General features: G+C 34.9%; 1 protein-coding gene across 1 annotated transcript in view; it reads left to right on the plus strand.

The window, feature by feature from the left end:
* Positions 1 to 19,284, plus strand: part of CNTNAP4 (contactin associated protein family member 4) — a 256,306-nt gene that overhangs the window by 187,781 nt on the left and 49,241 nt on the right. Inside the window, exons 9-12 of the mRNA XM_075740548.1 lie at positions 3,076 to 3,225; positions 8,723 to 8,894; positions 15,267 to 15,373; positions 17,389 to 17,508. Of these exons, the coding sequence (XP_075596663.1) occupies positions 3,076 to 3,225; positions 8,723 to 8,894; positions 15,267 to 15,373; positions 17,389 to 17,508 (549 nt within the window). The remainder of the gene's footprint in view (positions 1 to 3,075; positions 3,226 to 8,722; positions 8,895 to 15,266; positions 15,374 to 17,388; positions 17,509 to 19,284) is intronic.

Genomic DNA, 19,284 nt, shown 5'->3' on the forward strand with positions numbered 1-19,284 from the left:
ACTCTCATGAGACCCCACCTGGAGTACTGTGTCCAGCTCTGGGGTCCCCAGTACGAGAAAGACATGGAACTGTTGGAGCGAGTCCAGAGGAGGCCACGAAGCTGATTGGAGGGCTGGAGCACCTCTCCTATGAGGACAGGCTGAGAGAGTTGGGGTTGTTCAGCCTGGCGAAAAGAAGGCTTCAGGGAGACCTTATTGTGGCCTTTGAATACTTTAAAAGGGGGATTATAGTAAAGATGGAGAGAGATTTTTTCCCAGGTTCTGTAGTGACAGGACAAGGGGTAATGGTTTTAAACTGAAAGAGGTTAGATTTAGATGCCCCACCCCTGGAATTTTTCAAGGTCAGATTGTATGGGGCTTTGAGCAACCTGATTTAGTAAAAGAAGTCTTTGCACATGGCAGGGAGGTTGGACTAGGTGATCTTTAAAGGTCTGTTCCAGCCCTAACTATTCTCTGATTCCTAAAAGATAACATATTGCAGAGATGTGACTGAGGAAAATATAATTCACTTGAAATACCTCTACAATGAAGAAACTCCTTGCTTAATCTTAGAGATGAGGTGAAAGAAGCTGGAGTTTTTGGTAGCTGGGGATGGAGGCTAGAAAGAGGGATATACGCAAGTACAGAAAAAATTCCTTTTTAAAAATTATTTTCTGAAATGGCTAAACTTAAAAACACGGTGCGACAAGTGGTGTTATAGACTATATATATTTTACATTGTAGTTTCTTACTGAAGGCTAATTCTACAATAATTTATAGAAGAAAAATAATTATATTACTCGGAATTGGGAGAAAAACTTTCTCAGCCTTAATTTTCTGTGCTTTAAAAAATACATTATTCATATGCTTTGTTTTAGCATACCTATTATGTCTTTGATGAAAGAGCACAGTTCACTGAGATTCACAGTTGTATAAAAGACCTAAGGATGCCTTATCTGTTTGTGATTCTGTGTTGATTTTTGTTTGAAGTTAATAAAATCTTTTGATATACTTGAGGAGTTCTTGCTGTAAAAGTGCTAAAAAAAAATAGGAGAGATAAATAATAGTAGTTAAGTCTAGAAACTTCATTATACAATGTGACTCATCTGTGCCAATGATACTGCAAGGCAGCAATAATATTTTTCTAATGCTTCCTATACTCTAGGTTTTTTAAATGTCTCTTACACATCATTTTATCTAGCTAAAATACAACTAGAGTCAAAATGGCTGGGCTTTAAGGCATTTTCTTGATTTCAGCTCAATAGTATGCTAGCCCTAACATAAAATACACTAGCCTGAAGGCTGCTGTAAGTTATATTAACTGCCACCAGTACAAAGGCACTTCTTCAGCAGTTGGACATTTGAAAATATAGGGAAACTCTAGTTACTCCCTACACATTGCCTGTAGGCCTATGTAAATCCTTGTTACCAAAAGATTACCCCTCTACAGGTGACCTTTTGGTGGACAGACTTAATAACATTGATATTATTTTATATTGTGTGGAATAAGGTTACCAATTTTTTATTTTAGTAAAAAAGTCCATCTCTATAAATATCATGAATCTGGAGTTTTACAGAAGTAGAAAATACACCTGTTTACCCAGGAAAATTAACAATATCTTTTATGCTGATTATTTACTCTGACTGTATGTGTGCTACTCCTCTTAGCAAACTCAAATGCCACTTCTTATAGAAGATTGCAAACAAAATAAATAATGGCCAGAATGGTATCAAAAAACCTGTGACTACAGCCTTGTACTTTCTGCTGTTTCATTAGAAATGTGAATTGTTCCTGAAAGTGCAACACAAAGATAAGATCTGTTAGCCATAGCTTTTATATAATTCCACTGAGGCTGGGAATAAAGAAAAATGTTTAAGATTTCTTAGTATAAGGTCCCTAATAATATATACATAGTGGTTGAAGTAAGAAAACAAATAGAAGAAATGAGTAAGACTAATAAGACTAATATTATATTAGATATATTAGAGATTTTTATTGATTATAACTTACCTGAATTTATACTATAATTCTGAGATTTATCTCTTGATTTTATGCTGATCTTGTGTGTAGACTGAGGTAGTTAACAATATGTGGATCCTAGTTATATGTAATTTAGTTATTTGAACCTTCTCATCTATTTTTATTTCTTTTCCTTCTGTTTCAACTAATCAGTTAATTGGTCTATTTCTCTAGAGAGGGGTATAGTAATACATGAATTTTCAAGAGTGAAATTACGGATCACAAATCATAGGCATTCTGCACTTGAGAAAAGACTTTGCATAATTCGAAGGTTGTATTCTTTGTTCTTCACCAAAAGTAGTATCTCTGTTCTGAAGAACACTCAAGTACATGATTGACTTAAAGCACTTCTTAAAGATAATAAGGTGCTTACATACTGCCCTATAGAAAATCTATTTAAGTATATATAATAAGTGTTTTCCAGAATCAGGGATTTAGTTTTTTTGGTTTGTGGCACCTTACACCTACACAGCCAGAGGTAATGTAGATTGGTGTTAGAGGCTAAACTCAGAAATTTTCCCATACATTTCCAATAAAAGAGACAATTTCCAATAAAAGAAAAATAATCTTGTGACATTGACATGACAGTTGCTGAAGCTTTTAGCATCTACAGGATTTTGCTGTTTTACTGGGTTGTAATATAATGATTACATTTGATTTTAAAAGATGAAGAAATCCGTTGTAACAGTGCAGTAAAAATGTGTATTATGTGTAAAATACTGTATCAGCCATCACAATGATATCTTAATGATAACCTCCTTAGATTGGGAGGATACTTTCCATAATCACTACATTAAATAAATGTATTACTGATAATTAGCAGTATTACAACAGTAAGACTTATTCACTGAAGTACATTTATTTTTTCTTTATCAGATGTGAAGCAAGGGAACAGACAAAGTTTTGTCTTCACAAAAGGCATTTGTGTTCTTTTTTTTTTTTCTCTCCTTTCATTATAACTTTATGTGGGCTATGATTGCTCTACTGGTCTCTCCTCCTTTCAAGTGTGTAACATTCAGGCAGTATAACAAATAATGGATGTTTATACTTCATTTTTCTTTTTATTTTCCTTCCAGGTGCTGGACTAAATAATGGCCAGTGGCATTCTGTATCCTTCTCTGCCAAAAGGAATCGTATCAGTGTAATAGTGGACAATGATGTGACCTCATCTGCTCATGCCTCCATACCTCTGCAAATTTATTCAGGAGATGCTTTCTACTTTGGAGGTGAAATATGTTGTTTATGCTGGCAATATCCCACAGTTAAAGATCATTTTTTTCCTGACATATCTAATCAAATGGCAAGAATTATGTGGCTTGCCTCAAGTCTTCTTTGCCTAGCTTAGGTATCTCTCAAAGGTTCTGGTTTCCAGTCACTGCTATGATGGTTTTGATTTTGTGTTTCCTTGAAATTTTATCATGTAGGGTAGAATAAATTACCACGCTAAATCCTTGGTCACTTTTTAGAACATCATTATCTGGTATCATGCCCTGATAATTGAATATAGTCTGGCTGACGATCAGAGAGACAGACAAAGATCTCTCTTGTTGCACCCTTATTGTGTTGCTAAATCCATTTTTTGTGAGAATCTTCCACTGGGATGATCAAGTTTTCACCTAAAATGAATGCTTACTTACTTATGCAAATATCCTTTTTACGTGATACACACTCTTAATTTGTTTATATTTTTTTACCACAGTGATACAACTTTTCTATGTTTGGAGAATATAACTTGTGCCTAAAAAACATATTTAGATATCTTAATTTCCCTAGGAATATCAACAATTATCTATCACCAAGAGATTTTATCATTAATCATATATATTGTTACTGGTAGAATTGAGCAGGGTGTTACATCTAAATCAGTTGCGAATGGACTACATAATAGCAATGTTAAACAGCATGTGAATGCATTATTCAACATTAGCCTAATTCTTTACCTCTTAGTAGCTTAGGAATTCATAACTGAACTATTTATTAACAATTATCAGATTTCTGAGAAAATTGAAAAAAGCATACAAAACCCTAAATGAGTATGGACTAAGTAATTCTTCACAGACCAGTTCCCTTGAAACAATAGATTGTAAATAAATTCCATGTTCACAAGCAGACCGCAAATATAGGAACTGCTGCACGAGCATCCAAGTGACTTTTCACAGCTGGCATCTAGCCTTCTCTGCTGAAGATACCCCTTGACCTGGCTGATAATCAGAGAAAGATGCAGAATACTGGCCTTGAATAGCCAGAAAACTTGTTTGGGGTTTTTGGTTTGGGAGTTTTTTAGTTGGTTGGTTGGTTGGTTGGGGTTTCTTGGGGTTTGTTTTTTGTTTGTTCCCCCCCCCCCCCTTCTGTGTTGCTTCAGGTTCCCACATCTCCTAATAAGAGATTTGTGCCATTGCAGGGTTGACGGCACAGATGAACAGGAGGGATGTGAACAGTTAAAAAAAGCAGCGTATTCAATAAAGTTGTACAAGGACATTTCTATTTATCTTTTGGGAGATGGAGGGAGAAATGAATTCCAAGAACATTGAAAGTACTAGCTGCATATCCACCCCTCAGCTTCTCTAATTTCAGCTTTATAGCTGAAATCAGCAGCTCATGGAAGTCGTACAAACTTGGGGAAAACTAGTAGAAGGTTTCTGAGTTTAGAAAATCGTTTATTAAAATTTTATGTCATAATACCTCTGTCAAAATGCAGACAACGCATTTTGACTTTCTCAGTTTATATGAATATTTACAGTGTTTCTATATGCTGGTTGTTAAAACATGAATCAGCCTTCCAGGAGAGGTGTCCTGGGGACATGGTGGTTAGTTTACTTGTTTTAATGAATACAACTATGCAAGAAATATGCATGCATAGCTGGGAAGATGTGTATTAAACATCAAAATACTTCAGTGTTATGTCAGCACAATTTCTAGTCATGCTATCTTCAAGGATATAATACCTCTCTCAGTTCTTGGAATAAAAACTTATTGAAACTATAAGGGCAAAAAGATTGTTTAATATTGCAATAAGCACATAGGGTAAATTTCATTATTATAAGACTTCTTCCTGTCTTTAAGATCTGGCCCACAATTATATGGAATCCCAATTACATTAATATTTATGATGCTGTCATTTCTCTAACAGAACTAGAAGACAACTTTTAAAAGACACAAAAAAAGAAATCTGAGACATCATTTTGTGGAATAGCTATGTGTAAAAGATACAAACTTTTTCTACCTTCTCTGGCTTTTTTTTTTTTTTTTAAATATATGAACTCTAATGGAAGTATCTCATTCTCAAATGAGTCTCAGATTTTTCACCAGACATTACAGAATTCATTTTACCATTTTATTGTGGAATGCTGTAAAGAATGTGTTTAGACCTATAATTGATTTATCTAACACTGTGTAGTGCTGAAAATTTACTGTGCTCCTATATGGACTTTTGCAAGTCCACAGATTCGTTGTTCTTAAAGTAATATACCAAGTAGATAATGAATATTTTCCTTTAGAAAGGTAGTAATGGTTTTGTACAGTTTGGTTCCTCACCAGAGTAAAACACACTGAGAATTTATTCACTTATTTCATTTCAGTTTAAGTTTATTTTCTATTGTATACTTCTTATAAACATATCTATATTATTTATGTTATTGTACACTCATTTGAATAGATCTACTAGTTTCCACTGTCATTTTGCTTTCCTGTATAGTAAACCTCTGCACTGTCTTTACAGGACTTCAGAAAGTATCCATTAGCTCTGTGGAATAGAAAAGTGTCTTAAAAGTCACTGCTTCCTAACATCATGAAACAAGAAGGTCTTTGAATGCTGTGAACCAGAATGCAGTGTTGTTTGACAAAGAATGGCCCTTGTGCATCATTCCAGAAGCAATATTACCCTTTGGAAGAAAGAAAAAAAAAAAAAAATTTAGGCATATTTTGTCATGCAGTATTCAGCTGCTGCTCAGAAAAACTGCTTAATGGGTGTGGTTTAAATCAAATCAGCATCAAAGCAATTTATTGTTTTATTAATAATGTTTAATGAATTGGCAATCAGTGAACAAGGCATTCCGGCATCAGAGACACAATAGGCAAACCACAATATTAGATACTTACAGAATGTTATTCATAGATCGGGTAGGACATCCAGAAATCCTCTAGTCAAACCCTCTGTTCTAAACAAGTCTGATTTGATCAGGAAGTACAGGGCTGTGACCACTCAAACCTTGAACAGCTCATATGAAATCTCATAACTCCTCTGGGCAAACTGTTCTCATATTGACCACCCTTATGGTAAAAACACTTCTTGCTAATGTCTGATCAGAATTTGCCATTTTTTACTTTCATCCCTTGCCTCTTGTTCCATCACTGTGCACTTCTGGAAGAAGTCTGGCTCCATCTTCTCTGTATTGTCTTATCAGCTAGTTTTATCTAATATTTTTAAGGCTGAACAGGTCCAGTTCTGTCAGCTTCTCCTCATACACCCTGTGCATTCAGCTCCCTGACCATCTCAGACGCCTCTGCTGGACTCACTCCAGGATGTCGATGTATTTCCTGTACTAGGGAGTCCAGAAAGACAGCACTCCAGATGTGGTCTCACAAGTGCCATACAGAGGGAAGAACTACTTCCCCCTGATCTGCTGGCTGTCCTCTTGATAATACAGCCCAGAATGTCATTGGCTTTCTGTGCTTCAAGGGCATGTTCCTCACTGATGGTCTACGTGTTGGCCACCAGGACTCTAGGCTTTTCTCTGTGGATCTAGGCAGTTGACCTCCAGCTTAGATACTTGCATGGACTTGTTCCATCTCAGATTAAAGACCTTAAACTTGTTATTACTGAACTCTTGGCATTCCCATCAGCTTATTTCTCCAGCCTACCCAGGTCTCTCTGAGTCGTAGCCCTGCCCTCCAATATTTAACCCCTCACCCCAATGTGGTATCCGTATCAAGCTTGCTGAAAGTGCACTCTGTCCCATCATCAAGGTCATTAATGAAGACATTAAACAATGTAGCTTTCAGTTCTGATCTCTGAAGGACTCTCTGCTTACTGACAATCAGCTGCATCATCAATTGTCCACTTATCGCACCCATATCTCATCAATCTGGTGATATGGAGACCACAGAAAACTGTCAGGGGCTTTGCTAAAGTCAAGGTATGCCATTGTCACTGCTCTCCCTTTGTTCACAGTGCCCATCACCTCAGCAAAAAAAGCAAAGATCTTGGTCAGGCATGATTTAGCCTTGAAGCTAAAGTTACCCAGTTACCTTCTTGTCCTTCACATGTTTAGAAATGGCTTCTAAGAGGATTTGCTCCATGAACTTGCCAGGGACTGCAATAAGGTTGACTGGCCTCTAGTTTCCTGTGCCCTCCTTCTTGCCTTTCTTGAAGATAGGTGTTAACATCTGCCTTTTCCAGTCATCAAGGAGCTCACCAAATTGCCAAGACCTTCTGAGAATTAAAATGATAATGGCTTCACAATGACAATGGCAATTGTTGGAATGACATTGGCTAGCTCCTGCAGCATCCACAGGTGCCCCTTGGACTCTTTCTTCCTTTGTTATGGGTACTGCTTCCTTTCTTCATACTCTGCTAGTACATGGGAAGCCTAAGGACTAGTTTTAGCTGAAGGCTGAAGAAAAAAGCCTTGCACAAATCAGTTCTTCCCAAGACCCTTGTCACTAGGTCCCCTGCCCCATTGCGTAGTGCACCCATAATCTTAGCCTTCCTTTTGCTACTGATGTACCCATAGAAACTTTTTTTGTTGCACTTCAAATTCCTTGACAGTTTTAACTGCACCTGAGGTCTGGATTTCCTAACTACATTCCTAGACATGCAGGAATTGTATTGAGCCCCGAATTGCATGTTCCTGCTTCCACCTTTTGTGTACTTTCTTTTTGGGTTTGCACTCACTCAGGAGTTCCATGTTTATATTTGCAGGTCTTCTGCCACACTTGCTGAACTATTTTGATATCGCTATAGACTTTTCTTATGCTCCAAAGAACTTGTTGAAAGATATCTAACCTGTTTGCTCTCCAACACAATTTTCAATGGGATCCTAAAAACAGGTTCTGAACAGACCAACGTTGGCTTTTCTGAAGTCTAGGGTTGTAATTCTGCTTTTTATCTTGTTCTCTTCTCTGTGGATCATAAATTCCACAGCCTCATGTTTGCTGTAACCAGGATTGTCCTTGACCTTTACATGTTCAACCATTTCTTCCTTGTCTATGAGAAGCAGGTCCAACATAGCATCTCCTAGTAGAGTCATTGATGACCTACATCAAGAGATTGTCTTTAGTACTTTCCAGAATCTTCTGGATAGCTTGATAAATTAAAATTACTGTACTTAGTAACTAATTTTTGTCTTATTTGACTTCAGTTGTGACTTAGCACTTGTCCAAATCATGTGCACCTTGTATTGTAACCTAACATTTTATGACTAAGGTCAGCCAGTCAACCTGTTCACATCTTGATTCCATTCATTGCTTTGGAACTGCTGCTTGGGTTATCCTTTACCCAAATTTTTAGTGATGCTTTTGCATATGGTTTAAAAATAGTAAGACTGCACAGAAGTAGTTCTTTACAGTTGCACTACCATGCCTAATCAGAAGAGCTTCTGCCTGAAGTCTTCCACCCACAAAGTTTACAACACCTGGAGATTATCAAAGTTCAGTCTACTTTTGGAATATATAAATTTTTCAATAAAATATTTTTTTCAGCTCCAGGTTTTATGCTTCTTTCAGGCTGCCCTAGCAGTGGAAACATTTCTGAATGTAATACCTCATTTGGTGGCTTTCAAGGATGCATGCGACTCATTTCCATTGGTAACAAAGCAGTGGATATGATCTCAGTTCAGCAAAATGTTTTTGGCAATTTCAGTGACCTTCAGATAGATTTATGTGGCATTATAGACAGGTAAGAAAATAATATTTACTCATTTATTTATTTATTTATTTATTTATCTGAATGTTTTGTTTCCAATACTGACTTGATGACAAAGAACAGAATGCTTACAAAACAGCATGTGGCTTCTTTTGTAAGAATTCCAGTCTAGAATAACTGCAGTATACATAGCACAATTAGATTTCCATGCACTGCAAATAAAATTAGAGTAACTGGAGTTAAAATTTCTTGATGTTTCCAACAAATTTTAAATATCTTACTTGCTTTTCATGTAAAGCTATAAACAGAACCTCCCTCCTGTGACATGTAGTCCCATTCGCCCTCTGAAATCCTATGTTCTTTACAAGTAATTGCTGCTTCCTATATTCTACCCATCCAGAAACACAATAGACAGTATTCATCACAGTGACTGAGTAATCTTTTTTAGGCTATGGTCAGCAGTAATCTCATAATTTGCAATAGATGGTATTAGCATCTATTTAAGAGTGACTAGTTGAAGTGGCTCCCTCTGCAGGGCAGAAAGACTATATACCTTCCCCAAAATAGATCGAAGGGCTTGATGGAAAGATGTTGCCATAGTTCAGTGTGGAGAAGGCAGACTGCTAAGAGAGGGATCAGACACACAATGGGCAATGGAAGGAGAGTTTTCTGCTGTAGGCTTAAGAGAATGCAGTCACAGGCATCTGTGAAAAGTCTGCTTTGGCCCAAGCTGAAAGGCTGTACTGAAATGACACAACAGGCAGGGGAAAGGTGCTTATAAACGCTTCTCCCCCACTCCCTAAATTTCTAGTTCTCAAAAGTTGCCTTTTGACCTAAAAAATTCTGGCCTTTGAATAATAAGAGTTTTAAAAATTGTGCTCTTTGGAGAAAACAGTGTAGGCAGAGACCTGCTTCAAGACCGCAGCCAATTTTGGCTTCAGTCAAACAGACAAATCTCCATGACTTGCTTTCCATTCACGGAGATGAACACAGTGTAAGTCTATCCAGGTTATTATTTCAAAGAAAGTCACAGTGCCTTGTAGGTCAAAGACAAAAATACTAGTTGTTTACCTATTGTTCATAAAAGTTTACAGAGAGGAACCTCCAAAAAGAGACTAAAAAGTCTGCCTAGAAAGTGATCCTTTCAAGGCGGTTGTAATGTGTATTCTCACTAATATTTCCACATTTATCATGTTTTAACACATTCAATTACATATATATCATTCTTTGTGCTAATTTATCCCTTACTGAGTTAATCTTGACTTTGCAATAGGCAGTAAATGTGGTAGACATATGACAAAACAGAGTTTCGCCTCAGTCAAAACTTTACCATATAACTTGTTAGGGATTTGTATTTGGGATGCAGCATACATTTACATTTATTTTTAGCTTTCTCACACCCTCCTCCTTTCAACTCATTTTCTCACTTTTCAAACCTCTTTCACCATCTCCTTCCTCTCCTTTCTGACAGACCTCATGACCTTTCCTTCCAGCTTCTGAAGCACTGTTATCACTTCTGTTTTTTCAACTCTGGAATTGAACTTACTCCACTTCCGTTACACTGCTTGCTCTTTTTGCTTGTAGTGAAGAGACAGAATCAGGAACAGAATCAGGTCAAAAGTACATAATATAGGGATCTGTGTATTCCTTATTCAAACGCATTAAAGGAGATCTAAGCAATACTATGAGTGGAAAACAACACCAAGTTGGCTCTTAATATAATTGATGCCAAATTTGGTCTCTTATTTACCACAGATTTTTCAATGTACAGTATAACTGGGGACCTCTCAAAATGCTCATCTCAGTGCTGTGGTTGAGGAACTATCTCCTTCTCCATGAACACAGATGTTTTACCTAAATTTTTAAAGGAAGATGGTACATTTTTACATGTTATGATTCCAGTTCCTTTCAGTTTTTGAATGGCCATAGTATGTAAGTGTGTACATGTGTATGAAGTTTGTGTGTATAAATATGTACAAAGTCACTCTGTGAATATCAGTATAGAGAAATCCAGCAGTATTTACAGTATTCCAAATGTGATAACATTTGGCTCTTATTCAGTATAAATTCAGTTTATTTAGAACTGCACCCTACCCTTTTGATTGTTTATTTTTGTTTATTTTTTCTTTTTTGTTGTTGTTGCTCTTAAGCACTGCATCAAAAGGGTTAGATTTATATATAACCCTTCCTCATATTTTTATCTTGCTGAATTGTATAGCATATGAAGATAGTTACCATCCTTATTTTATACCACTGCCATCTGTGTTTCTTTCCAACACAGGCTTGTTTAAGCCACTTAAACTTCCCAGACACAGTCTTTTTCAAAGTATTTATCTTACTTTTTGACAATATATTAACTTTTTTTTTTCTTTTAGTTTACATTACTCTCATAGTTCATCAAGATTATGTATGGTTTCCCATGACCAATGTTACCAAAAAAAAAAAAAAATGTCTTTGTGGAAGGTTTTTGGTTTGTTGGTTTTGTTTTCTCTAAAATTTGTTAATGTTAATTTCTGTCGTCTTATATCTTGACAATTACACCTTTCTTGCACTAGCTCTGCCAGGTTAAGTTTTCAGCTTTCAGCATACCTACCATATGTCTTCCCAATTTATCAAAATAGAAATTTAATCCACCCATTTTCATGAATTTCATTACAGTCATTATCTTTTATTTCAAAATAGGCTGTTTTTAAAAAGCCTTCTGGTCTTGTGTTAGCTTGCTCCACAGACTGTTTCTTTCCAGTTTCCTCATATAGTCTCATTCCATTTGATATCTGCAGCTCATCATCTGGAACAAACTTCGTGTTTCTCCTTATCAAACAATTCTGTATCTCACCATAAATCCCAGTTCATAAGATACATTCTTCTTTGCCAACATTAAAATTTCTTATATGTATTAAACAATGTCTCATAGGTAGCTTGTAGCATCTTGTGAACTATATTGTTTGAAAGAAAATATTTTCTTCCTACAATGATTTCTGACTGTCTTTGGTTGCCCTAACCTAAAATATTTAGCATTTTTGGCACTGTAGATATGGTAGATATCCCACTTACAGATGAGGGCAAACCAACTTCTTTGTCTTGGAGTCTTTACGGGAGTCTTTGCATCTCCAATTCCAAATAGTGAAGCATGACACAAATTCTGTAGTTATTGATGGCTTTTGTAGTAGAAACAATGGACCACTAAATGCAGTAGTTTTGCACATTTCATGTGCATGAACACAAATAAAAATTACTGTGTGCATAGTCATCTGAATTTATGTGCAATAGTAGAAAACCTGAAAATAATTCTATTGAGTCCATTCTTTATCTCATATATACATATACAAATTTAACATATATAGAGTATTTTTTGCTTTATCAGATTTACAATCCTCATTGACAAATGGTTGGTTAATCATTCATTTATTTATTGAGATATAATTTATTAACCTGTTCTTCTTTTTAAACAAAAAAATCGCTACCATTTTCCTATTTTCTGTTTTCTTGGTTCCATAAATTTTCCAATTCCTCCTCCTATGCTTAAATTATTACTACTCTTTTCAGTCATTGCTCTTCCCATGCTTCTTCATTTAGCCTTTTCATTGCATAATATCTTTATATTGTTCCATTGCTCATATACCTCTTGGACATGCAAATAATTCTCTTCATGTATTTCTCTTTAGTATCTTTTCTCTCAGCTCCTTTATCAATATATATTGGTTTAATAACTACTAATTATACAACAAACATTGACAAAATAACTTTAAAGGACACAGTGTCATCCAAATGCCTTACTAAGTTAGCACATTTAGTCTCTGAGGAGAGAGTACCAGATGAATCTGTCATAATTACATCAAGCCCTACACAGAAACATATGATTGCCTACCAGGAGTTATTGCCTTTGGTGTCATGGCAGCAGTGTGTTATACAAAAAAACAGGATAAATGGGTTTATATGTTTAAAAAAACCCCAACAAAACCAACCAACCAACCCAACAAAAAACACCATAAAAACCCCACTGACACTGGAATAGTTTTCATATAGTTTCCTCTTTTTTTCTTTTTTTTTTTTTTTTTTTTTTTTTTTTTTTAAATTGAATAATATAGAAAGAAAAATAATGGAAATTGCAGCAACTAGTTATTCTTTTCAAAATATCTTTTAGCCATAGTTTGGAATCATGATAAGCAGATAATGCACAAAAAATATATTTAGAACATAACTGGCATATGAAGTTCTTATTTTTTCCTTCTTTATCAAAAGTGTATTCATGTTCTGGATCAGTGATCTCCTCTGAATATTACCTTATGATTATTATTAGCCTGATGCCTTGGTTTTAAGTCATATATGATTTTCAGATGTCATACACTTAAAAGCATATTATCAATGATATGTGGTAAATGCTTAATCAGTTATTTTTTTCTGGTTTAAGCAGATATGGTGATAAATCAAAAAATTACCTTTTAGAGATGAATTATTAGAAATACCTTTTCTAATATTAGAAATATTTTTGTTAGAAGGTTAGTTTCCTCAGAGAAAGCACTGTTCTATATTTCACTTTGGGTAGAGTTGCAGCATATAGTGTAATTATAGCTTCACTTTGATGTAGCTAGTGGCTACTTTCTGTACTGAAAGAGGGAAGATGTAAAATTTAATGTTAAAAGATTTAAATTATACTCTAAATTGTTTTCACTTCTATTAAAGTTGGTTCAAGCATCGTCAATTTCACCATGCAAATCACTTGCAATTTTGGGATAGTGATATCTTTATCAAAAAGGAGTAAGAGAAGAAAAACTATGACTGAAATACGTGTATGCAGAGCAGCCGTCAGAGGATGCACTGAAAGTCCTGAATGGCAGTTATGTGAGAGGAGATGTATATTTATAATAACTGATGAACAGTTGTACCTGTAGAAAGCTAAATTAAGCATTTATCCTAAGAATTATTACTATGCACATTTATACAATTACTTTAAACAAAGTATTTAATATCAAAGTAATTATAAGCCCGGTGCCTAAAGTTCATTTTTATGTTCCAAACCAGAACTCATTGAGACATATATCATCTACAGACTTGTCTTAGAAATACATTCTGTGAGATAATAGATACAAGATCAGCTCTTTCGCTAGCAAAAATGTCAATTTGTTCCTTGAAGAGAGGTGACCTGTACCACTTTTCTTACTTTACCTACACTTTACCCACTTTACCTACTACTTCTTTTTTTCTTCTTTTGTTTTTTTCCCTTCCCTTCTCTGAAAACCTCTGCTTAACCTTGTTTATAAACATGAAAGGAAGATAAAAATCTTTGAGAGTAAGGAGGAGTGAATGTACAAAGGCCCTGAATTATCCATAGGGCAGGTGTGTCAACTGCTGGACTTTCTACAATCCTAATTTAATACCCTCCTAAGATTTCTTGAATTAATTAAAAAGTATTTTAAGATCCTGTGAATATTAGTGGGCCTGTTGTTTTGGGTTTTTTTCTGTGGTTGATGTCAACAATAAAGCTTTTTTATACTTTCTGAGCAGTATCACATATGCATGTGTATACACGTACACTCACTGCAATGGAATGGTAACTAATTTCTGAGGTGAAAAGCTGGTAAATAATTGGTTAAAGTGTGCCACTCTATTTCAATATATTTGCAGTTGTGTTAATAAAAAATATTAATTTTCCTTTTTTAAAAATTTCATGCAATATTTTATACTTAGCTATAGCCCTGCAGTCTCAATCATTAAACAATTACAGGCAAATTTTCTTTGCAGTCAACCATTGCATATTCAGAAGAAAATCACTAGAATTCTTCAGGTTTCTGCTCATATTACCAGAATGAAAACTGGCTTTACTGGTAGCTACCTCTTGTGATGGAAGTGACATACTGAATGTTTTACTCTTTCTAGAACAGGAAGTAACCATGATTTTAGAATAAGAAATAGCTCTCAGGTACTAAGGTTAGTTTTATTTGTTATGTGATTTATTTATTTTTTTAAAAAAAATCTATTGTTTTTGGAAGAATACAAAGAAATCTGTTGTGATGCTGCTTTGTTTTGACACATTTTGTTGAATAAATTGTAGCAGTTGCAAAACTGCCAATGAATTATCAGCATGTACATCTTTAATTTATCGATCTGTATGGAATTGCAGATAGTTGAATAGTAATAAATAATAATTATGAATCTTACACTTTATTTCTGTTCTTACAGGCTTATTACATAATTAATTTATTATAGACTATAGCAATAATGAGGAAGAGGAAAGGAAATTCTCTTAATTTTCTAGTAATTACATTGATATCTTCCCCAGTGAGCTTGAAGACTTCCTTCATATTATTATAGTTATTTTCCATGTTTTTTCATCCCTTGATAAGTAAAAGTGACATGCAAATGAACAGAAAAGAGAACGAAAATTATCTTTGTTTTTCATTTTAGGTGTTTTCCTAATTACTGTGAACATGGTGGTGAATGCTCACAGTCCTGGAACAACTTCTACTGTAAGTGTGCCAATACTGGTTACAAAGGAGCTACTTGCCACTATCGTAAGTCTAAGAGGTTTTCTGACTGTGCTTTTCTCATTGAATTTTTTCACCACAAAAATATACACTTGTATTGCTGCTCATATTAGAAGATTTTTTATTCATAATACTCACCAGGAAATGCCTTGAGAATTCAACATATGTAGCAGCAAAAATGTAATGCATTAATTGTAAAGAACACAGTGGCATAAATAACAGTTTTAAGAAAATTTGTGTAACAAAGAAAGGATGGCAAAAGTATAGATGCTTTTACAGATGCTTTTTAATACCACAATGTATAACATAAAGCTATATATGTATATATTTATAGTGAAGATGAAGATGATTTAATTCATTATAATTTTAAAAATCATATGTTGAATCAACTGATGATATCTCTGAGGACAGATGGAGGCCGTTGTTTCCTAATGATTAGGACTTCATGAGAAATATACCAATATGCTAAGAGTTATTGAATTCATATTCATTGCCAAAAATACGTATAAAAGCCGTCCAAGACGTTTGTGATTAATAAAACGCCAAGATGTTTGTGATTAATAAAACGCTGTATGTGTGGATATAAAATGGAAGACTCTTAGTACTTGATTTTAGTGATTTTAATAATGGTTTCAAATCAAGAGCCTAGGATCATTTTTGGCCACGTTATCACCTTTATGTGTAATTTCAAAAGAAAATAATGCCCCTTGACTTGTCAAAGAAACATTCTTTTTGTTATAAACCTAGAAATGTTACTGATCTCATATACAAACTACCATATTCATAAAACAATTAATTAAAAATTTAATGTCTTTTGTCATGTTTAAATTTAACTAAGAATATTTACTGTAAGGAACCATAAAATTGCATTTGAAAATTACACAGATTGTGCATTCTGAATATTTTATAGAATAAGCAATCTGAATGAATTGTTTATCTTTTTGATAGGCATTGCCATATGATGTCAGTAAACATCAGGCAAAAAATACAGACATCATACTCTTCCAAAAACTATCATCTTTTTTTAAAAAAGAACCTCTCTTGGATTACTGCACTGTATTTCATACCTTTTTTTTTTTTTTTTAATTTAAATGAACTGAATTTATATTGATCAAATTCTTCCAGACTGTCAATAATTATTATGGAGTTGGGTTTTTTTTATCCGTATAGAAGTCATAACATTTTTTTTTTAATCTAACTGGCAGAGTGTTTTCAAGTTTTGATAGTAAATGATAGAACACATAGTTTGATTTTGAAAAGAAAAATCAGAACAATATGACTGCTCAATAGCAATGCAACGTTTAAAAGAGAAGTTAGGCTAATGTGGTCCAGCTGTGGCATTATCATAAGTGGTTTCTGTCTGTTTAAGTACGTAAGTCCTTTTTTGCAGGTTTTTGATCATACAGATTTCATCACAGACTTTGACTGATGTAAAGTATACGTGACATGGGAGAGAAGAACTCTATTTTGTCTTTTGTCTTTGTTTATTTAGTTCTTTTACTGCAGTCTTTGACAAGTTATTTGCCCTTCTTTTTAAAAAGAGAAGAAAATAGGAAGCGTGAAAGCCAAAAAATGCCAGAAGACAATCAGAACACCTAGAAACACTGCCTACCTTCTGTTGTATGTAATAACAACAACAACAACAACAAAAATCTGATTTGGTTGAGGTAGTTAGTGTTTGTTTCCTCAAAATTTGATTACAAGAGTCTAAGTAATACCCTTGGCATTCACATTACTTGGCAGTTTTTACAAGCATTTATTCACCCACATTTCACAGTTTCGTCCCTGAAGTTTCCAGCTCGAAATACAGAAGAAAATGCTTCAAAATGCCCCTTGTGATCTCCTCAATAAATAAAACCAAGTGCACTTTAGAAATTCAAATGAAAGTATAGTTTTGATTATGTGATTTCTTCTGTATTCTTTAGCAGTGAACGTACACAACTTCTTTTCCCCATTGACAGGCTCCACACGCTTTTTTTAATTCCCTGAATAAAATGTAAAATTATGCCATTACATTTGTGATGGAATGTGTTCTTTTACAGCCATCTATGAGCAATCATGTGAAGCCTATAAGCACAGAGGGAACACTTCAGGCTTTTACAATATTGATTCAGATGGAAGTGGCCCCTTGGGACCGTTTCTTGTATACTGTAATATGACAGGTGAGGTGATAAACTTCCTTAACTCACAGCTGGGTCTGTATGCATGCTCATTATATTGAAACATGAGTTATCAAGTAAGAAGCCTCTGTAGCTCTTAAGTTAAGTGTATACATGCACAACAAAATGAAGGTGACTCCTTAGCTCAGAATACTGGGCGAAGAATTGGGCAGAGAAATTAGAATAACAGGATTCAGGCTGTGAAGCTAACACTGCATTCCTGTTGTGCTTTGCATAAATGGGACATGTGTTCCATATGGAGACAATGTCATACCAGTTCATTTTTCGGGAGCAGCTTTGTTTTCATTGAAATTACAGCCTCTTGAGGACGTTTAAGGAAATGAGAAATAAGTTATTTTTTATGAGAAAATTACTGATTTTTCCCGGTAGCCTTCTGAAAAATTGTAATTCAGAACTGGCCTTTGTTATGAGGGATATAGACATTAAGTTTCATTTTTCAAACAACAAGTAGATCTTTTAGAGAATACAAATGCAACCAGTGGGACTCTCACAGTCTCACTTTCAGGCATCTTGCCTCCTCTTCTGCACCCAGTTCTTTGCGTCTGACCATTTATATTACTAGAAGTTTTAGATATCAGGGTTTGTTGTCAGTCTGCTTTTTAACAAACCAGTTGATGTTGTCTCTGTATGCCTATTGGTATATGTCCTTTCAAGGAAGCTTAGATTTAAATGGCTTTTTGAAATGTATTATTGTTTTATTTGTGGCTGTTTCCTTTTCTTTTTAATTAGCCTCTATTTATCTGAATTGCTTTCCAGTCAAAATGATAGAAATGTTTTATTGTTTTATGTGACATAAATATATTTTTATGCAGTGATAATTGTTTAAAAGACTACACGAGTAAGCTATACTTGATTTTGGTTTAGGTATGTCCTAAGTGTTGAGAACTTGACTTACAAACCTTGTCATAAGCTTTTGATGTTGATTTGTAAACAATTTGTGGTCACATCAATTTCTTGAGAAACTGACAGGACTCCGTCCGCTGGTGGCATTGGTTGATTCTCACAGCAATCCAAAGAATACTTATTATAGGTGTTGAAATAATGGAATTCTCATCATTTCAATCAGTCTGCAATTTAACTAGTCTCACCATGTCAGCTCCTGATTTTGACTTTTACAGTGAACTGTGCTAGCTCACGGTGGCACACTTCACATTGGCACAGGCCCTTAAAAAGAAATATCCTGGTGTCCTGTAAGACTAAAAGAGACCAAAGAATCATGGCAGAAAGATGACAATTTTTTTAAGTGGGTATAACCCTCTAAGGTACAGTGTAGTGTCTGATTTATCCTTGTGTGTCCATGAACAGCTGTTACTGTTTTCCTCAGTCACTCCTTATTCACCACATTAAGCAAACCTCATTGATCAGTTCTTCATCTCGAGATGCAGCCTGACAGGATGAATCTTCTATATTTGTTTTGTTCCCAGTTTCCTCATGACTGGTATTCCCTTCTCCCACCAGAGGCAGGGAAGACAGATGCCCACATTTCTTACAGTACTGCCTTGTCTTTGACATTCATGGGGCTCTATTTTCAGACAGCTGGGAGGGAGGTGCCTCTCTTGGAGGTCAGTTTTAGAATGAAAAGTCTACAGTCCACAATGCCAGTTAAGATGACCAAACTTGCAGTCACCTGCGTTTCTTTTTAATTTGCAAATTTGGGAGTGTGACAATGAGTCTCATAGCTAATCTGTTTTATCTTAATTTTTATGTTCAGTGTAGGCTTTAGACATATTTGTCTGTGTGTATGTGCATGCCCAAAAA

This window comes from Balearica regulorum, chromosome Z (assembly GCF_011004875.1).
Source record: "Balearica regulorum gibbericeps isolate bBalReg1 chromosome Z, bBalReg1.pri, whole genome shotgun sequence".
Taxonomy (NCBI): domain Eukaryota; kingdom Metazoa; phylum Chordata; class Aves; order Gruiformes; family Gruidae; genus Balearica; species Balearica regulorum.